This window comes from Agelaius tricolor, unplaced genomic scaffold, assembly GCF_023055355.1.
Source record: "Agelaius tricolor isolate 1412-34295 unplaced genomic scaffold, bAgeTri1.0.p SCAF_6, whole genome shotgun sequence".
Classification (NCBI taxonomy): domain Eukaryota; kingdom Metazoa; phylum Chordata; class Aves; order Passeriformes; family Icteridae; genus Agelaius; species Agelaius tricolor.
Genome location: NW_027269266.1, coordinates 27,753,849 through 27,780,180, shown reverse-complemented (window position 1 = coordinate 27,780,180; position 26,332 = coordinate 27,753,849). Strand labels below are relative to the sequence as shown.

The 26,332-nt window shown below is 38.4% G+C and overlaps 1 protein-coding gene across 1 annotated transcript in view; it reads right to left on the bottom strand.

Annotated features, from left to right (window-relative positions):
* BZW2 (basic leucine zipper and W2 domains 2) overlaps window positions 1-26,332 on the bottom strand; it is a 56,219-nt gene that overhangs the window by 11,601 nt on the left and 18,286 nt on the right. Inside the window, exons 2-9 of the mRNA XM_071429118.1 lie at window positions 24,453-24,517; window positions 18,174-18,350; window positions 16,979-17,082; window positions 13,802-13,867; window positions 7,739-7,874; window positions 3,711-3,820; window positions 1,767-1,937; window positions 1,227-1,373 (exon numbers count right to left, since the gene is read on the bottom strand). Coding sequence (XP_071285219.1) covers window positions 1,227-1,373; window positions 1,767-1,937; window positions 3,711-3,820; window positions 7,739-7,874; window positions 13,802-13,867; window positions 16,979-17,082; window positions 18,174-18,350; window positions 24,453-24,510 — 969 coding nt within the window. The 5' untranslated portion in view covers window positions 24,511-24,517. The remainder of the gene's footprint in view (window positions 1-1,226; window positions 1,374-1,766; window positions 1,938-3,710; window positions 3,821-7,738; window positions 7,875-13,801; window positions 13,868-16,978; window positions 17,083-18,173; window positions 18,351-24,452; window positions 24,518-26,332) is intronic.

The following is a 26,332-nucleotide window of genomic DNA, read 5'->3' as shown; positions in this document are numbered from 1 at the left end:
ATACTTTGTTACAACTCAAAGAGAGATAATCAAATTTTACATCAAAGGAACAAAAAAAAACAATGTCTCTCCTCCTTCTGGAAACTATCTTGTCTTTCTCCTGCTATTTGAGCCACTTGAGAAAACTTGAAGGCATTCAGTCTTGCCATCAAAGACTACACAATATCCCAAGAGACTGCATTTCTAGGATTACTGACTGGGAAACCAAATTCAGACTAAAGGACAGCAGCAGTAGGAGCTAAACCAACACGGGAACACCCAAGTATGGAGACACATCCAATATGAAGAAAGATCTATTTTACCATAAAGAATAAATCCCGGATTGCTTCTGTTCCAAGGCAAACCTTTGAAGCCCTGGCTATGAGGGAGTATTCTCCTGGTCTTAGATTACCTGCTTAAAAGACTAAGTCTGCTGAAAAGCTTCTGCTCTCACATCCAGTGTCTTGCACTGCACAATTACTTCAGACTTAGATGAGGAATACCAGTGATGGCAGTGATTGATGCTTCTGCATTGGTTTGGTGTTTCTTTTCTATCCCAAAGTCTTCAGAGTTTTTGTACCAACATGCAGTGGTAGTACTGCAGTATTGCAGCTTGTCTTTCTACATATTCAGTTTCCTCATCCTCAAGGATAGTAGCTGGATCAGAGAGTAACCACACTGCATGTACAAACAGTCCAAGCCAGCTCACTTGACAAGTCACTGAGCATCCAGCTACCACAGCCAACATTGGCAACAACCAATTCCCAGATTCTGGCCTTGGCATTCCTGCTGGGATCTATCCAGCCCTCTGCACAGCCAGCACAGGTGCTGCCTCACCATGCTCCCAAAATGTCTTTGCTTCTGGCAAAGACATTGCAAAGGCAGTTCCTGCAGGCTTACTAGTCAGGTTTGAGCAGGCTGAGTCCCAGCAGTCACTTAGCCCTGTCCCAATGCAAGGAGCTTCTCAGGGCCCTGGCACCCTGGGAAAGCACAAGGAAGAGAGGCTCAGGCTGTGACCACCCTGGCTTGCTCTGGCACTGTGGGAGTCAAGGCACTCAATGATCTGAACTACTTCAGCCCTCAGCATCCATTTGAGAGAAGTCAGACTATACACAATGCTTGGCATGCTCAGCATCAGCCTTCAAAAATCTAAATCTCCTGGATTCAAACAGGTAAAAAACTTTGACAGCCTAAAAATGTGTTCTGTAAGTTCACAGCATTCTTCTCCTCTTCACCCACGCACGCACCTTCAGATGTTTGAGGGCCTGCTCTGCCACCAGCTCTTCTTTCTTGTTCCATTCCACAGCATTCATGACACAGGTCCAAAGGAGACCAATCACTGCTGGCTCTGGCAGCTCATTTCTTTTCATTTCCTCTTTTACATAAAGCACTACCTGGAGAAGGAAATAAGGGACATTTCCAATGAACCAGAAATGATGCTGACTTTCCAAACACTTGTAGTCATTTACAACATCGTGGTGTAGAAGCATTAAGAAACAAAATTAGAACAAGATTTTGACCCTCCCCTCCAACCTAACAGTTAATGCAGTTAAAGGAAATACATTCTCAAGGATAAATTAAGGAAAACCACCCCCATCCCACAGACAACCACATTTGGAACTATAGAGGATATTTGGTTGCTTTAGTCTTAAGCACAGAGTGAATGGATTAATAAATTAAAATAGTTTAAAGAAAAACAGAGGAAATCTGTTCCTCTCTACCTAATGTTGATTTAAGTCCTTGATTATTATTATATAAAAACAAAGTTGTAAAAAAACCACTTTTACCTCCTTAATTGGGCATTCCTGAGAGAGACGTTCTTGCAGTTCTTTTTGAAGTTCTTTACGAGTCCCCAGTGACTGCTGAACTCTAAGGAAATCTGAGAGCTCTTTTAGACCTGCTTCAGTAAAATACTTGGCAAAATGGTCCACATTTTGCCTGTTGGCTGGAAATAGTTCCTAAAAAGACAGGAATGCTCTCAGTTAAATAACCATCTATGACTCTTGACAGAATGGAAAGAACATTTTTTAAGAATGAACAGTGGGAATAACCTGTTACTTCACTTAAAACACTGCTTGTATGCATACTTGAAAAGTCAACACTTCATTCATATTGCAGTGTTTCACTGTAGTGGAGGGAAAAAAATGATGTCCAGTTACACAAATAAGCTAACACCCACTCCATGTGAAGTGCATGTACTTATGAATAGCCATGAGCCAAACGTGTTGCTCAAAGCAGTCCTAAGAGGAACCATACTTTTTCCAGATTCCAAGAGTCTTGTAGGGAAAGTACAAAGGAATAGATGGCAAAGCACATTTATCATGCTCTCCCACTGCATCCACACATTTATCTCTTAAGAAAAGTACAAAGTGGCCCAGGCACCCTGACCTACCACTAATGCATCATTTAACAAAAATCACAAAGTCCACTATGTACTGTTAACATTAACTCCTGTAGGCATTTCTAATTAAAAAGCACTGACAATTTATGAAAGTCCAGCTACTTATAAAAGTTAAAATTATTCTTAAAAATCACTATAGCAAATGCCCCATCTTGGAAAGCATTAAATGGCATTTGCTTACCATCCATTCTTGGTGTTTTAACCATGATCTCTGGGATGGATAACACTTTTTTTAACAAAGAAGTTGAAGACTTTCCATCTATTTACTTACTGACTAAAGAAATTAAGAAACTTTCATGAAGGCATCTATGCTAGACAACATCATCTGATATTTTCCAGTTGTTTAAAAGAGCAGACTAATGAGAGTCAACAGTTGAAAGTTTAAGTAAGTCAAGCTTGAAATAGAAAGATGCAGTTTCTTCCCTGCCCTCCCCAAACAAAAAAAGTGTAATTAGCCCCTTTCTCAGTTAATGGCAAATTATTTAAGACTTGGACACTTAAAATCAAGTACAAATTGAAGAGATGGAGGGGCATGGGAGACTCCTTACTTAGGATACTTGCTTAATTACATATTACTGAGGTAGAAACAGGAAATACTGCTGAGTCTCCAGGCACTGCTACACAGGATGTGTATTTGACTGCATTATCACAGCAGCAATCTTTCTGAAGGATTAAAAAACCCCAAATGATCTCCAAAAGACTCTGTGAGAAAAAGGCACATGAAATTGCTACATATTCATCTATTCTCTGAATACCTTGCTACAAACCCAGAACACAGGTTTTGAGTCCTAAGGCTGAAAGCCTTCTGCACTGTACCTACTAGGTCTGTTGCCACCACTGCAGGACCATTTATGCTCCCTAGATGGCTACTGCTGCAGAAAATTAGCTTACCATTACCATTACCATTTAAACACTGCTGCTTCAGAAAGCTACATTCAAATCTAACTCCTTATACTTTATATACCATTTGCAAAAGGAAAACATATTTAAAGAAATAGAGTTTCTCATGCCCATATGCTGGTATGTTTTGTTAGCAAGTTAGGAAAAAAACACCATTTATTTAATTCTCAAGCCCCATATATACAGTCTCTAAGAAGACATCTGACTACAGGAAAAACATAGACAGAATGTAAAACCATGTGATACTTAATATTCCTGAACCTGTATCAGTGCTACAGCCATAACAATATTGCTGTGTTTCAAAACATTTTAGAAATGCTAGCAGAGTCTGAGGGGGAGTTAACATGCTTACAGCAAACTACCATCTGCATTTCATTTCCTTCTTTCTCCCTGGGAGAGATAAAGATTATTGAAAATATAGTGTACTTACTAGCAATCTCTTATCAAGGTTGGCTTTTCTTAAAGCAGAGGTAACAGAATTGGCATCTTTCTCTGCCATCCATGCTTTAAAAAGCTTTACAGCGAAAGAGGCTGCAATCCCTATCAGAGAAAAGCACAAAACTTGTTTCAGCAATTTTCAGCAAAAATTAGAGTTGACTAAAAGAAGTTCAAGTTTACAAAAAAGTTACAAGACTGTGGAATGAAAATACATTTATGACAACAGAAACAAACATATAGAGCTGAAATGCCTATTTTCTTCTTTAATGCAAAATTAGTTTTCTGAATTATACTAGATTGAAAATCTTTTCATTTGGTATTGCCCATCTCCATTCAGTTGTTCAAAGATTTACTTTGCATTTATTTTTCCTACATTCCCAATTCACAGACTAAGTACAATGCAAGAGGAAAAATTATGCATTAAATGGACAGGAAACAAAGGCACAAAACAATAAAGAATAATCAAGAACAAGAACTAAAAAAAATATATTCAAATGTTTTCTTAGCAAATCCTGGAATAGGGTTAAATAACTTTGCAACTTCAAGGTAACTGATTGTACTATGTTCTCCTAGGAGGCATTTAGTCGCCAGTTTTACCAGGCACAAACACTAGCTTAAGTGAAAAAATTCCTTCCTCGAGGCAAAAGTTAGTATTTTGTGTACTAAATCAAACTAACTCTACCTCCACTAGCTGTGGATTTCCCAGGGGAGTTAATAAACCATGAAGCCCACATCTCCCATTTCCTAGAGCAGCGCCATCACCACAACCGCTCCAGGTTCTCCACTGCAAGTGCAGGGAGCTGAAGGAAGCTGAAAGGTCTCGGAGATGGAGCTCATCCTTGAGGAATGCTGCCTGTAGGTCAGTTATGATTCTCCATTCTACACTCATACCAACATCAGGGCTACTGAAGGCAGTGGTAATGGTAATGCATAAGGAAAAGCACTATCCTAGGCTACAGCTGGCCACTGTAGTTTTCTGTCTCACCTCCAGATAGTCCAGAAGCTCTAAGAGCTACATGGGACCTACTGGTGAGAAGGAGCTTCATCGCTCTTAGCCAATTTATAGGTAGATATTCATTATTTTTATTTCTAGGATACTTTGACTAAATGAGTCACCAAACAAGAACAGAATAGACTATTCCCAGACCACTGTAAAGTTCACTAATAATCTTTACACATCTTGACTGTTATGGCAGTTTTGGCAAGCTTATTTCAGGAGCTTAGTGGTGAGACATGATCCTTAGAGAAATATTGTACAGAACCAGGGATGCACCATGCCAGGCCAAGAGAGGCCTCAAAATACTTCCTAGGCTTGGTTTACATGTTGGACATGATGCAGCAATCCTAAGTGCTGCAAGCTGACTAACCAACTAACAAAGCCTGGTCAACCAGTAGATGACCTAGGCCTAACTTCCACTGCAAACACCCTGCAGCCTATCCATGAGCTTATGTACTCAATACCAAACTTGAATGGAATTGTCTCTGTCCCCAAGCATTGTCCCAATACACATATCCTACACTTTTTTGCAGTTTTAACTCAAAGTAAGTTTTATGCGAGTATCAGTATTAGAGGGTGTGCTGTTTTCAGCTGGGGTAGAGTTAATTTTTTTCGCGGTGGCTGTATGGGGCTTTATTTTGGATTTATGCTGAACACTGGGTTGATAATACAGATACCTTTTTGTTATTGCTGAGCAGGGCTAACAAAGAGCCAAGACCTTTTCTGCTTTTCCAACTGCCATGCTGGCAAGGAAGCTGGAAGGAGACACAGCTGGGACAGATGACCCCAACTGACCACAGGGATATTCCAGACCATATGACATCATGTTCAGTATATGAAGTAGGGAAAAGAAGCAAAAAGGGAGGAACATTTTAAGTGTCTTCCTAACTACCCATTACATGTGATGGCATCCTGCTCTCCTGGAGGTGGCTGAACACCTGTCCATGGGAGACAGTGAACTAATTCCTTGTTTTGCTTTCCCTGTGTGTGCAACTTTTGCTTTCCCCATTAAACTTTATCTCAGCCCATGAGGTTTCCAGATTTTACCCCTCCCATTCTCTCCTTGATCCTGGTGGTGTGGGAGTGAGCGAGCAGCTGTGTGGGGCTTGACTGCTGGCTGGGATTACACCAATACAGGGGGAGGCTGTTCCAGGGCTTCACTACCCACATATTTTCAAACTTACTTCTCATTTACAGCCCAAATTTATCACTGGCCTGTTCCTATACTCTGTGCAAGTGCTGCCACTTTTTTCCTTTAAATAGCCCTTCTCTTTATGTTTGCTTCATTCTTTTCCCCCTTATTTGCAGAAAGTAATTTCAGTCATTTATTTTATTGACTAACCTCATTAGCTGCTCTTTGCATTTGCATTACTTTGCCAGCACAGGGGACAAGAAAGGTACACTTAACTTTGGCAAGATTCCACCACCACCTAGACCTTTCTCTGTCACTACTACAAGTATGTCAGCAATCCACAAAAGTATATTTTGTTTTCCATCTATATATAACAGTAAAAGTAGTGACAACACTGAAATAAGGTAATCTAAAAATAAATTAGCTACTTGCACTCAAACTTGACAGACCTCCTGTCCACACAATCTACCCTTATCTCACTTTCAGCCATTTCTTAGCCAATGTACAAGTCCCATGCTGATCAACAAGTCCCTCAGCTCACCTGTTGCCTTGTGTATTTTAACCTCACCTGCCTGCAGCATTTTTTTTTTGTAAATCAAAGAAATCTTTATTCATCTATGATCTACTTGTTTTGCCTTGCTTTAATCCCCATTTTTAAACTAACTTTGCATCTTCAATTATTCTTGCATAAAATATCTACCCCAGGATACTGACTGAACAATCTTTCCTCAAATGCTGTCATGGATGCATTTTTAGTATATATAAACGAAGAACTAAAAGTATATGTAAGCTCTGACAAAAGTTTAGGGCTCCTAGAAACTTAAGTTCCTAATGCAAATAAGAACTGTATTCTTAAAATGCTAAATTTAAAATGCTAAATTTCCATGATTTTTAAAAATTTGGGTTTTCCAATGGCTCTTGTCTTCCCATAACTAGGAAGACTTTCATTTAAATGCATTGCAGACAATCATCCTAAACACATGGATTAGTGCTTTTGTTTGAGATTTTCCCTAGTTTAATTCTGATTTCAAAAGCCATGAGTGATGACAAAGCAAAGCTGCAGCTGTGGCTTTTCTTTCTGCAGCATTTAGAAAACAAATGTAATGGTTAGCATGCTGCAAATGAGAACATGAAGTTAGAATGATTTTTTTTAATGAAAATTAGAATACATTCTAGCATATACATAACTCTTTAACAAAACCAAAAAAAAAGGTCATGAAAACTGTTCAACACAACCAGTACATTTGCAATCGTGCCAGGTAGTCAGAACTGTCAGAGAAAGAAACTGTTGAGCAAGCAGTTGTAAAATCAGGTCTCCAAGGTACATCCTATAAATATATAACAAAATCCTTAAATAAAGTAATCTCTAAAAGGCCTTGTACCCTAAGACTGAGAGAACTCACTTACTCATCATGTAATAAACACAAATTCATGAGAAAGTTTATCAGTCACTGATCACTACTAGTATGAAGGCAAAATGCGGGATTGATTTTTCTTCTGCAATATCCCATTGGCCTACATGGGATCTGTCCCACTTCTCACTCACAAGATATTAGCAACACTTGAAGAAATGCCAGATCTATCTCAGGAACAGATATTATACTTCACAACTTTATAGTACCACAATAACACATAAATTCTACAACTTTGCATACACAAGTATGACCTCCAAAAAACCATAAATCCTCTGGGGTTTTTGTTTTGTGGCTTTTTTCTGTCTGATTGGCCTCTTACAAGATTTCAAAAAGTATGTTGGGCACTGCTGTCTGTATACGCTTCTGCTTTAAAATTCTGATTCTGTTGTATATTCACAAGTTTCCAACTTCCATTTTATTGCAACATATACATCTCCTATAAAAAAGCTAAGATAAGGAAAGATATGGAACATTACCTTCTTTGACTATATTGTCAGTGAAGAGGCTTGTTAAAATTGTAGCAGGAAGAGTCCCATTGGCTAACAGGATGCCAGAAAGCATTGCCAGTTTTGTCTGCTCCGTCTCAGTAAAGGCTTTAAGAAACAACAGGAGCTGGGGGCCAGACAAAAAAAAAAAAATATTTGAGGCACAGGTAGACAACAGGCAGTAATTAACAGATTTATTTCTTATTTCTTGAGAAGTCTCAATACAAATCACAGCAATCACATCAAAATCTACCCAGAAGCACGACAGTGTCATTTCACTGATCCCTTGTAATTTCACTTTCTCCAAGAACACAAGACAGTACCTGAAGGGAGCCTACAAAAAAGATGTAGAAAGACTATTTACAAGAGCAGGTACTTACAGGAGAAGGGGGGATAGCTTCAAACTGAAAGAAAGCTGGTATAGATTAGATATTACAAAGAAATCTTTCCTGTGAGGGTGGCAAGGTTTTGGGATAGGTTGCCAGAGAAGTTGTAGATGCTCCTCCATCCCTGGGAGTGTTCAAGGCCAGGTTGGACAGAGCTCTGAGCAACCTGGTCTAGTAAAACATGTCCTTGCCCATAGCAGTTTGGCCCATCTAGTGTGGAGCTAGATGGTCTTTAAGGTCCAAAGCCATTCCATGATTCTTTAAGGTCCAGCCTAAGCCATTCTATGATTCTGTGAAGGATAGGTATAAAACAGCCTTAGGTATAAAACACCTGTCTTCTCCAAATATATGTATGCATGTGTAAAGACAAAAGTACTTGTCACAGGCTTGAGACACACAGCAATTACAGGGTCACAGACTGGAGCCTGCCTATTCCCATTTTCAGACTTCCAGCTAAGCCATACAGAGTTACAATTTGTTTTCTAGCTTTCAAAAACTATTGCTCATGGAAACAATAAAAGGATGGGAAAATTTCCTGGTTTTCTTTTAGGGAGCACAGCACAATTACAACAGATTTTTTTACTGGCTAAAATAAGAAATATATTTCAAGTTCAGACACTATTGATAAAGCTGACAAAGGACAGACAGGAACACAGGCTGATTTAAGTCCCTGCCATTCCCGGTACTAATTACAAGAGAAAACAAATAGCTTGAGAAAAAATTACAAATCTCATCATCTTGGAAGATCTGAGCTATATATACACCTTTTAATTCTAAAACTGGCAACTAAGTCTATTTTTAAAATCTTAATTTCATACGTTAAAATTACTGCCTTGAGAGTACATTGATGAAGTACATTATGCCCTTTTTCCTTTATAGCAGAAAAAAAAGCCATGCAGAATCAGATTTTGTCAATGGCATTACTGTTAACAATAATGTTTTCTTAATGTGTTGCTAGTTACCACAATATGGGTGATGGGAAAAAAGAGGTGAGACAATGAAGGACATCTTCATTCAATGCAAAAAGCTGCTGATTCCATCAGATGCTAGCTTACAATTTACCATCACCACAGAAGAAGGGGGGAAAAAAAAAAGTACTGCAGATACAATTTTCTGCAGTTAAAAAGAATACTCATTTTTTTCTTCACAAGGAAGAACAAATGGCACCCTTCCAAAAGGATGTCCTGACCTTCTGCTGTCAGGACACCCTTTTTTCTTTTCTACATGAGGAACAAATGCAATTAAAGCAAAACAGTTTGTTTTGATAGAAAATTCTCACCAGGTTTCCACATTAGGGTATTTCTTAATTATCAGATTCTACCCATACAAAGGGACAGAATATGACACATGTCCCTGAACTTGTTTGTTACCATGGACAGTGAGAGATCTTCTCTGAGATATCCAAGCAGTTTATCAACAAATGTAAAACTTTCTGAATGCAATGACGTTTTAAAAATTCAGGTAACTAACGAAGTTATTAAATCTCATGCAATGTTTTATGAATAGTTCTGCTCTGCATCAGTGAACAGAACTGAAAAAAACCCCTCATTCATACAGTAGCACTTACATAATAACATCAGCTTTAAATTACAGCTTACACAGGACTGAATGACTCAGCCAGAGACAAATCACTCAGAATTTTTTTTTTCAGTGGGCTTCAGCCAAATGACTGCAACACACACTTTTAGCTTAAAAGAACAATTATGAAACTACCAAATCTCAAGGTGTAATTTTATTTCAGCAAACTGTGGCTCAACCACAAAATGCAAGAAAATTTGGGATGCAGAAGAATGGAGTTACTATTTCTAAATATATGCCTGAGAAACAAATGGTGTGCTGTATTTCCGAATGCAGCAACTAACTAATGGTGTAGGCAAAGGAACTCCAGGGCCACATTTAATGGAAAACAGAAAATTCTTACAGAATTTCAATATAATCCTAGTGGAAACTGGAAGCCTGTAGATTTAAAGCTTTCTTTATAAAAGCTTTATCAATAATACTGTACTAAAATGAGATTTGCACAAGAAAAAAAAAAAAAAAAATCAAAATGAGACCTCTTTCCTGGAAGTACTGAGACTGTTAATAAAGAGGAAACAGCTTCAGATTTCTCTGTACCCCACTTAAATCTTTTTTCTTTTGCTTCTAAATAACCAATAGATGAGGATTTTGATTAGAAAATGGTCACACTGACCCCTTTAATGTAACAGACCAGGTTTGGTATACTTCTGAGCTCCAACCTCCATCCTTTTATCAGTAATGTGTAGATCATGAACATGTAAAATTCTGTTTTAAACAGAACTTTTATCTTCTATACACCCCTTGCTACTTAAAGTATTGTTGGTGCTACTTGCCTAATTTTTGTTTTACTAATATTTTTCAAAAGCTGCTCAAACGTAGACTTGTCCTTTTCTGCTGCTTAAGGATACTATTCTGTACTTTCCAGCAGTTGTGAAACACAGTTTAGGGGCAGACTGGGTGATAGAAAAACCCAAATCTTTCATAAACCCATTTTAAAAACCATGAAACAGAACCTAAATTTCAGTTCAAAGCTGTTACTTCAGATTTTCATTGCTGATTATTTTAAGCACTTTTCTTTTAGCATCACAATTACAAACCTCAGTAGGGAAGTCACAAAACATCCAAGAAACTTCAGAATAGTTCCCAACCACCCACAGAACATTCTCCAAGCTAATGCTTCCCTGCTGCTAGCTAAGCACAGACATTACTGCTTTCCTTAGAAACAAACTCATTCCAGGCATAAAAAGGGCAGCTCTGGCTCATTATTTTGTATTTCTGTGATATCTATAAGAATTCCCAATGATATAAACAGAAATTCAGAATGTCTAATAAGCACAAGACCAGGTCTCATGTGATGTTCCATGCTGTTTTTGTCATTAAAGAAAAAGTCTTTTAAGCACAATTTCTGGGTATAGAAGATGTGCCCAAGTAAACACATTCATGCAACATTAAAAAGCACACAAGAAAAACAAGTGCTTCTGATCAGAAGCACTTGTGATTTAAGATTTTAATCACTTTAGTGATTTTAAGATTTCTTGTGATCCAGAAATCTTAAATGGTGAAAATAAAGGAACTCTACCACACAGGGAGCATGGTGTTTTTTTATGTCTTCATTATCTGAACTGGTCTGCTGCTGACAGTTTGTCACATCCACAGACAGCACTGAATTGTCAGCAATGGAGAAGGCAGCTAATATAGCAACAGGTACCTGCTGACTGAGCCTTGCTTTTTATTTGGCTATCTTAAAGCACTTCTGCTCACTCCCTATTCAATCTTAGAATGTTGTTAGAATGTTGTTCTCCTCTTATTTCCTAATTCCTAGCTTAATTTACAGTTCTTTCATTAGGAAACTAGGAACACAAATAGTGGATGCTAAAACATCTCCCAGCACTTCAGACGTCCTCCTATGACTCGGTAACATTTACCACTCTTAAGACAAAAAAAATCTGTACTTTATCTCAATTCTGATATTAGTAAGTTTATATAGAAAATTGCCTAAACATGCAAACATACTAAATAGACAGATAATAACTGGATTCTTCATCCAAGGAAATACCTATGTAGAGAAAGAAGAACACAAGTTTGGAACTTAGAATTTTATTGAAACTATTACAAAATGTCATGGCCTATACCAGTACATCGGGCCATTCTCATATGAATTTAAGGTGCTTACATCAAAACACAGCAAGTAAGCAATGCATCTAAACATCATCTGTTGAAATTACTTGCACAAAATAATTTAGATGTAAAACTTTAGATATATGGTTTGCTGATGCCATTAGAAAAATTAGTAACTGGCAATTTTGGGGAGACAGTTAAGAAATAAAACAACTGAAAGCTAGAAGCAGACAAAAAGGGAAAAGATGGTAGAAAATAATGTCCTAATGACAAAGTTGTGATCTAGAAGACATAAAGCAAATACTTGTGCAAATACTGCTATCTAAGATAATCTCTCTTGAAAGAAAAGTCCCACTGACAGCATCTGCTTCTTTAGCATGAAACTGCTGGTATCGCCTTGGTTTTCTTGGCATGCCTTTTTCTATGAGAAGAGTTAATTTTCCAAGTGCTCTATCTGCCGAATGAGTCTGCCAGAAATATCACTTTCATTGCTGGGACAATGACCCACAAAAAAAATGTCAACGAGTCACTCTTACGTATTAAACCACTGACTAACTGCAGCCATCTTTGGTCTAGCAGAAACATCTTCTGGAAATGCAAATATATCTATTTTCTGGACCTCCATGGGCAGCTAGTCCTGTACAAATTTCACCGTGCAGGGATTAAAGGATTAAGTGGTTAAAAACCCTGCAGCCTCATAAATGAGAAAACAGCCACTTTGTGGATTCACACAAGCAGGGGGAGGGAGAAGGTAAGCAAAAGGCACCTATAAGTAGTCCTCAAGGGTTTTAAAGGCAATAGCAGTGGAGGTGCCATAGTCTCATCTTGTCACTAAGAGTGCAAAGTGAATTTTTGGAAGCTTAAGAGGATGCAAAGCCAAGCAAGTTACAGAAACGAGCGGAGGCGGCTTGAATTGACATGGCATTTACTTAATATGCTGAGCACTCTCTGAAACTTGAATGCTGTGAGTCAGCGCTTCTCATGTCAGTGATTACAGTAATTAACAGCAGGAACATTAGATTTGTGTGGGAATAGAGGTAAATTTAGGTCTTTAGAATGATGTACTGAGTAATCAGCATCAGTTGATAGGCATGCTGGCCACAAGTGTCAAAATAATTTCCTGTATGAGCAAGAATGTATAAATCAAAGCCAAATTAATTCAGGCACAAGAAGTGCTGGTGAGGTACCAAGCTCCAAATGTACCCTCATTTGACCCTTGCAGCAACCTTTCTAATGTTTAAATAATATGGAAACACATTTTTATGTTTAACAAACATGACACTTTCGTCATGGGACAAGTTTTGCCACTACCAGCATGCCTGTTAAGTTACAGAACAGTACAGTGTTTATTACTTATTCAGGCCATTAGGAAAAGATATTTACATCTGTTACTAGGAACTCAAAATAGACAAATCTGTATGTTGTTTTTCAAACATTTTTACCCTGGCTTTTCCTGTCTCCTTAGAATTCAGCATCACAAAACAAAACAGTATCCACAAATAACCACCACAGTCTAACAGACAAATCCTGAGCACTCTGCCACTGGTGAGGACTTTCTCTTACACATATCTGGGGCCTCAAATACAAAAAAACTTGTGGTTAGGATTCATTTCACAGTGCAGGAGTGGTTTAATATTCATACACCAAGAGACATTCTGCAAAGCAGATTGGCATTTGTTTTTTGGAAAAAAACAGAGAGATGTTCTGCTTGCAGGACAGTAATACCACTTCTCATTAAGAGGTATATTCCAAAGTGTATCAAACTTTTGCACAAAAAAGTCTGGAATAAGAAAATGAGTTTGGTCACAGCAACCAAAGGACTCATTAATTCAGAAATATGCTATATCAAGTGCTTCCTGCAGTATTCCCACAGAGCTGAATTTGCAGAGTAAAGCTGCCTCCTGTAGATTCCATCCTCTTTTCAAGTAGAGCTAAATAAAACACCGAGCAGCATCACATTTGTACATAAACAATTATATTAGAAATATAGTAAAAATATTATCATTACAGTAAAGACTGCCATCAACATTACCTTTTTGATTTCATCTTCAAATGCTTTCTCCAGATATTTGTATCTCCTGATAAGTTTATTGAAGACCTAGAGATAAACACAGATTAACTTAAAAAGTGTAACAATTACAGCCATCTTTCTTTACAAAAAAAGTGAAGGGAAATAAGCAGCTTGCAGAATGATTTCTCTAGTGTTGTCTGCCACGTGGAGAGCATGAAACATCCTCCTCTCAATTTTGTGATTCTTGCTTCATAGAGCAATGCTTGAATGGGAGGATTTATTGCAGTTTGAATATTTTCACGTTTTTCAAATTTTTTTCTCCTTCTCTGCTTTTCACTCTATCCATAGATAAAGGCAAGGGAGAGAAGGAGGAGGAGGAGGGTAACTGCACCCTTCCTCCAATAATGCAACCCTGGGGAAGCTCTCAGCTGATGGAGTAAGGGTGCTGGGCATCTTCAAAAGATGCAATATCTTGGAAAATCAACTAACATAAATGTTTACAACAAAACACACTACTGTCACAGAAAGAGGAAGAACATTTGCCAAAGCTTCTACAACAATTATGTTATTGGAACCACTTGTTCTCCAGTTTTGACCATTTGTTTCCCATCATGTGACCACAGACTATGAAATCAGAAGCAGCACAGGTGCAGAGTTCATTGAAGGTGAATAAGGAAGAGATAAGAAATTAAATAAACAAATCATCACTTGCACTGCTGTACGAAGGCACAAAGCATATGACTCACTGTCACAGGTAAAAAGGTTTATGTGGGGAACAAATGACATTATTGCCACACTGGAAGGGGGAGGAAGGAAAATTAGGTTTAGAAAGCTTCAATTCAGTTTTCATAATATAAAATACATCCAAACATATTAACTGGTAGTATTTTGCCTCAGAAAAAGTGGAAAATAAAGTGTGGCCATGCTGAGAAGTAGAGACACACAGAATGGTAATAAAATAAGATAAAGATGAAAAAGGAAGATTCTTGTTAGTATTTCCAAACAAAATTCTGCGTATTTTTTAAGTCTCTGTAAATGACAGAAGCATGACTTCATATGCAAATAATCAGCTAAAATATCAATACTAACTTCAGTCTTTTGAGTTGAAGACTTTTCACTTTTAATCATTTCCATAACTAAATCCATAAAAAAACAGCCATGCTACTTGGGAGACAGAGTAAGAAATTACCTTCTAGGTATCTTCTAGATTAAAAAAAGATCTAAATACTATTTTAGACTAACTCTATATTTTCATAATACAGTAAGAGCTCTATTTTTCATTATGCACAAAAAAATGGCAAGATCAATAAAAGGACACAACTCTTCAGGCATTAATTACAAAATGTTGATTTATTTTGGTGGCTTTTGATTTGAAGTGCAGAGAATCCATTGAAAATTCCACTCCTTCAAATCCTGAGGTGAAGCCTTCCTTTCCATTTTTCAATATGCAATCTTTCACTTTAAATTTCTCCTCGGAGGACTGGCACTGCCAATTTTTGTTCAAAAGATCGTTAAAATATTAAAATTCAAAAGACAGAATCAATGCATTTACTGATAACAGAGATCTTCCTGAAGCAGAATACCCTGTTTGCAAGAGATGATAAAGCTGACACGTAAGAAATGTTGACTCCCTTTCCAAAAATAAGTATATTTCACTGATTTAGATTATTATTTAGATGTATTTTAAAGGAGCTTTCTGCTATTAAGCAAACATTTTTTACCAATGCAGATTTTGACCTCAGGACTCTTTAAATCAGCTATACACCTTTCCAGGAACTTATCACCCTAAACACCTTAGCAGGGACAGCAGCTTTTATTCTTTTAGTCACTGTGTCCAGCATTCCAATAATACCCAGTGATTTAAAAAGATAAATACATACCTAATTAACAGTAAGAGTTTTGACATAGGGGAGTTGCAAGGGTATTGCATTTTTATGCAATCCTACTGGTATCCAGAATTGCATGGTGGCTTTGAACTTTCCATAGAATTCTTACTGTAATTTCTCATATAATTACTACCTTCCATTAAGGAGTTGTCCAAAGTTAGTTTCTATTCAAGAATCCTTTAGGGTTCACTGGCTTTTTGTATTAATTTCACACAGGCCTATTTATGCAAGCCTTATTCCTGCAGGAAGAAATTATACATCACACATGCAGGAGAAATGAAAGCTCTTGGAATATATGCCAAACTCCTAACAAGTTATGCAACTAAAGGTTGGAGGCGTGAGCTTTATATTTTTTGTCATTCATGCACTTCATAGAATTGTTTAGGTTGAAAAAAACCTTTAAGACCACAGAGTCCAACTGTTATCCCAGCAGTGCCTAGTGCCACTAAACCATGGCCTTAGGCTACCATGTCTACAGATCTCTTAAATATCTCTGAGACTAGTGACTCCACCATTTCCCTAGGCAGTCTAATACCATGTTTGACAACTCTTTCAGTGAATAAATTTTTCCTAATATTCATCTAAACCTCACCTGGCACAACTTGAGGCCATTTCCTCTCATCCTGTCACTTGTTACGTGGGAGAAGAGACGGACCCCCACCTGGTCACAGCCTCCTTTCAGGGAATTGTAGAGAGTAATAAGGCTTCCACTGAGCCTCCTTTCCTCCAGGCTAAACACACCCAGCTCCCTCAGCTGCTCTTCACAGGGCTTGTGGTCCAGACCTTCTCCAGCTCTGCTGCCCTTCTCTGGACACTCTCCAGCACCTCAATGTCTTTCTTGTAGTGAGGGCCCCAAAACTGAACACAGGATTGGAGGTGTGGCCTCACCAGTGCTGAGTACAGGGAGATGTACACTGCCCTGATCCTGCTGGCCCCACCATTGCTTATAAAAGCTGAATTTATGATACAGTGCATGTGTTTCTTTAAATATGGTCATATAAATATTTCAGTCTGCACACAGAAAAGGTCAACAAAATTAGTAAGGGTGATATCTAGAAATAGACTCAACCCATGGTAGACTGTGATAAGCAAGACTGCTTTTTGTAAAGAAAGCATTGCCAGCTGTGATCAGATTATCTCAAACATCCTATTTTCTTACCTAAAATGTCTGTGTTAGGGCAGATTAATGATTAACGGGATTTTCAACTGGTCTGTAGCTAGCCTAGTGCAGCCGAGACAGCCTGCAGATGTTCCACTCTAATCCCTTTTGACACATAAATGGAAAACAGTAATCAGCTCTGCCTTTACTGACCTGAGCATAATTTCGGATGGCATCATGATCTTCATCTGCAAAAAATACACAGTGGTTGGTCATCTTGGTCTTGTCATTGTCGTCTATGCGTGTTCCTCCAGGAGCTGTGAGAAAGGAGAAAAAAAAAAGGCAAGGAATCATTTCTTACTTTAAAGAATGTAAGATTTAATAAGTCTAGTAAGTCTTATGTTAATATCACAGAGGCAAAAGGCCACACTAACAGTTAGCAGGGAGAGGGAGAAACAGAGACAGACCAAACTTTGCTAAGACGTGGTGGCACCTGACAGAAGGAACACCTGGCTGATATGCTGCACTGTAGAACACACAGTCCTCACAGAACTGAGTGACTCAGCTCACCCTAAGGAATCTCAGCTGGTCGTGAGAACACAGTGATCAAACAGCTATGGGTTGGAGCATAACCCTTACACATTATTTTAATTCTTTAAACACCACAATAATGTAAATCCTTCCCAAAGAGAGAAGTATTAGTACTGTGTTAGCAATCTGAGTACTTGGAATATCCTGCTAAGTCCCTCTAATGCTTACCAAGCTCATGTAAACATTCAAAACACTGGCCTATTTTGTCAAGAGTTTTTTCCTAGGTATTTCCTAAGTATATAGCTGCTGTTTCCTGCACTACCTAAATCTTACAAAAACATATTTTCTTCTTACATACCAAAGAGCAGGAAGCAGGAGTCAAAGCAATGTGACCAGTAAAAGGAGACAACTTACTCAAAATAAAGAGGAAAGTGAAAAGTATGTTTTTGCCAGAAGCTGCCACTGATACCTGGTAGAAAAGTCCCATGAACATCCACAAAGCACACCTCATTATCCTTCACTTCTCTGAGCTACCTTTTGTTGCACCATCTACAAAGCAAGATTTGCAGCAGCTCTTAACCTGGAGTGCACCTTTTCATGCTAATAAATCCTTCTGTTTCCCCTAGTTAGCATGTCTCATTCTCTTTGCTGTTGCAATTATATGCTGGTTTAGCTCAGACAGAAGGCTTCTCAGAGCAGTATCCAGAAAATACCGAGGTATTACTGCACGACAAACAACAAACAGTGCTATGATATGAGATGCAAGCACTGAAATTGTAATACAGGCTATAATTTCCACTGTAGAGGAAGACAGCATCTCAAAAGAAGCAAGCAAGGCTGATCATCAACATTCTCTGTCAGATATTCTGCAGGTTACCTAACATGCTGCCAGCTACCAAAATATCAAAGAGTGTGTCAGCATAGCGGCGATAATCAAGTCGGGAGCCTGCTGCATCCAGAAACTTGGCTATAGCCTCCAGATCATTCCCAGCTTCATTGAGGCCTTGGACAATTGTATCCCTGAAGACTGTGGGTTCAAATTTCTCCTTTTCATCTGAAACAGAGAGAAAGAAGGAGAAGGAGAGAGAGAGAGAGTGTCAGTTTCAAAACTTGTTAACATCCTGTATCAGTCAGCAATTGAAAGGACCATGGCACCTAAAATACTCTTCTCATTCTGGTCAACACACCAGAAGTTTGTTTGGCTTGTACAATTTCTAGAAATTCTGTAGTGTTTACCCTTGCTTCCCCTCTCCTCATCATCTCCCAACACCAAAACACACATAAACATCTGGGAACATAAATAAAGGAAAAGCAACTATTGTTTTCAAACTTCACACTCTCCTCTTGTTCTGAAAGCAGAATAATGGGAATGCCAAGGTATGAGTACATAATCTCAATGTATGAACACTTCACTTTTCATCTCTTGCTATTTTTCTTCTAATAACTATGGTCACATAACTAAAATGTTTTCAAAAAGAGTCTTCAGGAAAAACAGGAGACTGAGTTATTAATAAAACTAGTTTTTGAATAAACATTTAAGGCAACACAATGCAATCAAGAATTTATCTATCCTTTATATTCACAGACCTAAGTAGCACTATGAACACAGCACTCACATTGCTTTTTCCACAGCTGTCCCTTGCTGAATTCAATTAAGGCACAGCCTGACCCCCGAAGTCCCTGTGTCAAGGTCATTAGTCACAACAGAAACAACTGCAACCTCCAGATAACTCTTATGTAGATTTACCCATACCTCCTGCTGCCTTTTTGCCCACGCAGTAAACAGCTTACTGTGGCCACTTGAAGCTTCTTAAGAAAACCTGCCCTGCCTTTATAAAAGGGCACAAATGAAATGCCTGTTACTGTTAAAATAACTTGAACTTCAGAAACAAAATTGCAAGCTGTTCTGTGCACTCATACCCAGGGTTGTTATCACCTGCTGACACAAACACTGATACAAGTTCTTGAGAAAATATCCAGAGGATCAATCCACAGATTTTTACTTACTAAGATAATTGAGGATTGATTAAATTTCTGTCTAAACATATGCTAAAGCAGTCTGAAATATGCCAGCTGCAACTCTTGCAGACTTTTTGTGAGAGGTTCTGGCCTTTATGCATCCTCTGGCTGTAGGCTTCTGTTCCCTGCTACTCATAGTGCAGCTTTTCATCCCAGGCCTTAAACAAGAGACCTTGCTTTTTAACAGCCTCTCTTCCCTAATCTCTTCCTTCCTGCCATGGTACTTTCATGGCAATTGAATAACTGTTTCACAGACAATTCCTACTTTTGATAGCTTTCTATTTCTCATACAGCAAAGTTCTCTCTCCTCTGCTGCATGTACCTGGGGAGCACTCATTCTTGCACTTTCAGTACCTCACTCGCACATTCTCTTCCACTTCCAATGCATCCCCTTCTTCCACAGCAATTGTACCTGGAAGGCATAAAGCAGTCCCTTCCACTCAGTGTCCCAGCCACTGGGAAGCTCAGTGGATTAGTCCACTTGTCCTTTCAAGGAGCCAGCTGCAGTTCAAGGGCTGTCTCTCAAGCACTAAGCACTGGAAGACTGTAGGATCCCCTTTTTTCCTGAGCTTTTCATGACTGAGTCTACCACCCATCTCCACATGGATTGCTTCTCCATCCCCCAAATCTGACCTCAGACCAAAACTGAGACAACTCCATGGACACCCATACATATGCTCAAGCAACATCTTCTCCCAACTCTGGCTCCCCCTGAAGTGATGCGCACAAACACAGGGCCAACCTAGATTCTCCACCACCACGCTCTCAGCACCCAATACACTCACTACTCAATAATGCCCCTTCTCTGGACTGCAAATGACTTCTTCCCAGGCTTTTACTTCACACCAGACCTTGGAGATGTTCAGGCTCTCAACCATGTTATCTTGACTTGGGCTGTGATGAAACCCTGGAGTCTGTGTTTTGAAGAACCACCTCTCCTATCTGCAGGGCACAGCCATCAGGGACAAACCAGGAGGTTGAGAAGAGAATTGAAGTATCTGCCTTTGCTCCAAGGAAAAAATGCCCAGAGAGAAGCATGCTACTGGAATCCCTTCCAAGCCACCAGACCTGTTACCAAACACTCAGTTGCAGCTCTCCTCCAATTTGAAGTACAAAACCCAACCCAAACCAAAGAACAAAGCAGCCAACCAAGCAAGAAACAAACCAGTCTTTTACTGAAATAAGTACTCCAGTATGTGTACTTCAGGCAGTTTTACTTGTGCACAAGAAACACAGTTCCACCCATAAACAAGCATCTGAGTGCAATTATTCTCTTTGGGATTGCCAAGTAAGTATGTATTATTTGAAGAGTAAAAAGAATTTAAAAATGCTTGATGACACACCAACCAGCAAGAAGACAGACCTTTGTTTTAAGAGCTGAAAAAAAATCCTGTTTTACTTTTTAAAATGTATTTTATGTAAAAATTTAAGATGTTCTCATCTAAACTAGAAGGTATTATAGGCTTGGTATCATGGGTACACAGTGCTCAGTACAAACACAAATACCATGATTAATATTTCTTAGCTATTTAAAAGAGATTCTTTCCCTGCCCCAGAAGTCTTCCTCTTATCTGTAGTAATAATTACCCTATTATTTTCTTGTCTATCACAATCTAAAAATTTACCCAGGAACAGGAGGTAAATTCATTGCATGAAAAATGATTTATAATTTTATTGAAACATTTCCCTACCAAACTAATGTACTGAAGAGGAATATGCTGATGTATTACAAGAGGGTGAGTAAGAAGCCATCACCAACAAGTGGTGACAGTCTGTTGAGCTGTCAAGTGCACAATTACTAAACAAGCACAGATCCAATCATGGGCTGGCAGAGGCAGGTGTGGCTTGCAGATGTGATGCACACAATATCCACTGCAGCAGTGCTATACACAGCTTTTCATTTTCAGCATGTTCCTAGATCCTTATTTCCTATCTTTTGCTTCTAAGAAAATCACCAAGTATGTTCATAGTTCTGTCCTTAATTAATTTTATCACTTCAACAGAAGGCCCACAACTGTAATTCTGTGGAAGAAAAAAGATAACATGAAGTAAGAAGAGAGGCCAAAGAAGGTAACATAAAGGTGTTAATATTGACTTTTTATTAGATAATTTTCTTATCTCCACAAATATAGCTCCATAAACACAAGTACTGGCCAGACACCAACTACTGCTGACCCTCACTGAAAAAGGAATATTCAACAGGTACAGAGATTATACCAAGAACTGACCAAACTATTTTATTTGCCTAGATTGATAGGAACTGTGAGATGCCTCCTTCCCTTGGAAGGTTCTTCCCTTAACAGCATAATTTTTCTTCCTTCAAATCTTTTTAAAGTGATTTGAATGTCTGTCACTATATATACTGCATGCAAGGCTTATTTCTTTCATTTGGTTAATCAATATAACTAGAAAGAGATTTACAACCTCCTCCATGGCTCTCTCTCAAAGATATTTTACACACTAAGCAAACTTTCAAACTTTAAATCGAAAAACATTGTATTATTCTTTTTTGCTCTCTGAAAGCTCAGAAGTTTTTCACAACCTGAGATTAGCTGCAGCTAGCTGACCAGTAGTAAGAGCTCACATATGCATTAATTTTATTAGATGCCTGACTGCAGTGTCACACCTTGCTGAGATGACAGTGCTCCAGGGATCTGCAGAAGGGACAAAGGAGTACCATGGGACACAAATGGGTAAAAACAAGCAGCTCACTGTCCCCAGCATGTGCATGTTTCAGACCCCTACTGATACATGCCACAGTACAGTCTCCAAAAACCAAAATGTCATGGTCAAACCACAGCTGCTGCACTCTGTCCTGCCTGGGTGACATTTTGGGACTCTGGTATACTGAAACTCAGCATAAAAAAAAACCCAATAGTATAATCTAGTCTTAAGCCAAAGACCTAACAACCTGTGGCACTGCTGTGATACAAAAATATTTGAAAATCTAAGGGAATAAACATACTTGGAAGCCATTTCTTTTCCTCAAACACTCTGCCTCTAGAAAGAACCAAGTATCTATACATTTCTAAGCAGGCTATTAAAATATTAAGGCAACCAGGATGACACTACTTTTGAAGAAGAGATTTTATGCTTTGAGTACAGAAAGTGTTTGCATGTTAAAATTTCTATATTAAAGCCACTAAATATCCACAATCCCATTTAAGTAACCTCTCTCAAAAGAAACACTCCAACCAATCTTTCAGACCTCCCCTCATGTCTTTTCTTTCTTCCATGTAATCAGTGAGTTATCTAGGGCTACTTCTAATCACTGTAAACAGAAATCCAAGGTGTAGGCACAGAATTGCAAATCAAGTATCTTTATTTATTCTAATTATTGCTTATATTAAATAGCAGCTAAAGACCAAAGCTGTACTATGACAGATTATGCCAAACTCAGTGGAAAACATAAGGTGAAAGTCTCTGAGAGAGAGAATATTTTCTAAGACAAGTTTATCAAATAATGTATTTACCACAACTGACTGACCTAGACTGAAAAATACATGGGATCAATCAAGCAGTGTGCATATCTGAGTGCTTCTACTGGCTGATCTGACAGACAGATTTCTTTAGGGGTTGCTAATTCCACTCCTCTGGCTACATCTATATGGTTGGGAGTTACTGCAGTGCACAGCTCCTACTGCATAATGCTCTCGACCGTGCTGATAGGAAGTTAATCCCACTAATTACTGGAGCACCATGATATTTAATTACAGACAATACTGGTTTCTTTTTTAATTAGTTATCCTTACAAACATTGCATATGCACCATAGGAAAGACATTTTGCATTTAAGAGACTGTACTAGTGAAACAAATTGAAGAAGTGCTGGGTGCAAGGGAGGAAAGATGAGAGAAAGCTGGCACTGCCTTTTAACATGACTGAAACCAAACTATTTTACAATTCCTACCTAGGCTTCATGATCATCCTAGATCTCTAGACACTCATCATTCAGCTCTACAGAGTTGTGACAGAATTTGAAATTTTCTGAGAAAGTTTACCAACTCTTTTTGTTTCTCTCATTCACACTAAGAAATGCTCATATTTACATTTTCTGTCACAAGACATTTAGATAAGCTTTTAAGACATGTTAGCTTTTGATCAGAAACAGGAAAGACGAGATGGAAAAAGTCTGTTTCATGACAGACAGGAACCCCACTTGTCTGCTGTAATAATCTACTATTATACCACCAAAAAATCTAATCCTTATTTTCACAAACCAGACTTGTTTTTTTGGTGGGAGAGCAGGAAGGGAATAAAATAAACAATTACATGTATTTTGTCACTCTGCCTCAGACTGTTGGGCATTCATCCCAGCCACCCAAACTGCAACAAATGAATTCTGAGTATGGTATAAGCAAGCATGTTAGGATGGTATCTGCTGTGCCAGATACCTGGATGGTACAATCAGCACCACTCAGCTTTCTTTAAAAATGGTTGCTCTGCTGTACTTAAAGTGTTGGTCATGTTTACAGAAAATCAGTATCACAATGAGTAAATTGGGACTCACACAATTGTTTTATTTAAACAATAAAAAAAAACCTACACTAACACAGGAGAAATAAATATTTGTGAAAGAGGAAGTTCCTGACCTCCTTCTGACCTGAAAACAGGGCCAGTGAGATGATCTGACCATCTCATGGAGAAGGAAGATGAGAAAATTCCTTTTTAGATAAGAAAGGTTCACTTACAGACATGGCATTAATCTGAGTCAATGAAGTAAAAATGAAAATCAAACCAAAAAAGCCCAGGTAGTTTTCTTTACACAACCTTTAAATAAAAGCTCATATTTTGCTTTCTTAGTTGAAAAGGACATTTTAAGAAACACCCAAACCAAACATCTAACAAGTTTTCTTTATCATATGCAAATATATTATAAATTCCTTAGCATCTAATCTTTAAATGAAGCCTCCACAAGACTTCATATCTCATAAACTCAAATTTATATCAAGTCCTAGGGTAGACAGTGAAAATAATATAATTCATAGAGCTTAGTTAAAAGTAACACCTTCAATTTTAACATGGCTGAAAAGAAGGGGAGAAAAATCCTTTAGCTGAACTTTCAACCATTCCACCAGCTCTGTTTCTAGTCATTTTAACAAAGAAGAAAGTAAAGCAAAAATTGTAATGCAACCTACCCCTCTTCCTAGTTTTGAACCGCTGGCCTGTTAGCACCGGCTTCTGATTCTTATTCATAAAATTTCTGGAGAAAGAAAGAAAGGGAAAAATATTTATACTCTATCATTTACAGAAACAATTTAAACTAAAGGCAAAATAAAGACTCAGTGTAGCAAAATCCCAACATATGACAGGTAAAGAAAATTATTAACACGTTTTCCAAGAGTAATTCACGTTATCTTTAAGATGAAGAGCACTACAATCCAAGGATAACTTCAATAAGATGTGTTTTTCTTAAAACCTGGCTGTTGGCATCTCTGTAAAAAACTGTGAAGATTCAAAACTGACTGGGAAGGTGATGGAGTCACTGCCCTTACTGCTGGGGCAGGGGTACACAACCACTGCCCATGCAGCCCATGGGGATGCTGGGGGCACAGAAGCCACTAAGGCAGAAGACTGGGAACCATCCTGGTGAGGCTCAGCATGGCACAGGTCTCACCCTCTGGCATGGTCACCGGGCAGATGCATGCCCAGGGTTATGCACTGTCCAGCTCAAGACAAGATTTTGTGGTCTAACCATAAAGACAGTGCTTTAACCATCAAATTCCAATCAAACATTTCTTACAAGCATCACTGTATCTTAGCAACTTTCAGTTCTGAAAAGCATGTGGGTGTTGTAAAAATAATAGAAGATAAACAAATCCCTCGCCCCATCAACTTTGAGCATAAATACAGAGTTAAGGACCTACATGGCACATCATACAACAGTAAAAAATACTGAGCTTGTATTACTTCAGATCTTTACAGCAAATCTTAACACACAATGTCAACAAAATTGGGAAGTGATAATATATTAATGTATTACTTCAGACCTTTACAACAAATTTCAACACACAATGTCAAAAAAATCGGGAAGTGATAAAATATTAATGTCATTTTATCTAAAGAAAACAAAACTATTTTTAAGCTTTGGATACAATCAGTTTCATCGCACAAAACTTAGCTTATGCAAAGAGCAGCTAAACCAAGAGCTGAATGCAAACAGCAGCAATTAAAAGGAAGCTTTGCAGAACTAGGAATCACCACAGGCCATCACCCTGTCCTGCCCACAGCACCTGCCAGCCCTGACACTTAGAGGCCACCTACTTCACACTCTGCAGGCCATTAGGGCACTGTTACATATGAGTTGCTTGTCCAGAATTAAGCCTTCTCATGCAAGACCTTGAGCATGTCCTTCTATTAACTTTAGTTTTACAGAAATCTGTATTATTTGTATTTCTTCATTGTGGACTCCGCAGGTCTACTTTAGAAGTACACAGATTTGCCAACATGCTTCCTACCACAAATGAAAAGAAATTCAAGCTCCATGGCTGAGAAAGCCATCAATCACACGTTACTATCCAAGTAGTGTTTTCTCTACCCCTGAAAGTTCATTTAACTCTCTTAACAATGCTCCAGCTATACAATGTGTTCCCATTCACCAGACTTGTAGTGGCACCATCCCTAGCTGGCCACTTTTGCAGCATTTCAAATGTTTTACTTGGCAAATCACTTCCTTCTAGTCTAGGTTTACCACTAATCCACAGTCAAAAATTCTGCATGCAGACACATGAACTGGAAATAGCCAGTACAGTTTAGAGTCAAGGTTTGCTTCCTGTAAGTCACAAAACCACAAACACACAACAAGCAGTTCAACTGAGATTCACACTCATCACTGAGATTTAAAGCTGCAGTTGTAACAGACCAAGGAGCATTTCAGAACAACTGCAATACTTAACATCCTCTGGAAAAATGTTCTGCTCATCTGCAAAGAGTTAAACATGGCCAACCACGGTATCATGGGACCTTTCAAAGTGCTGCAGGATCCAGGAGTGCCTTCACAGCAGAGCTCAAAAGGCTC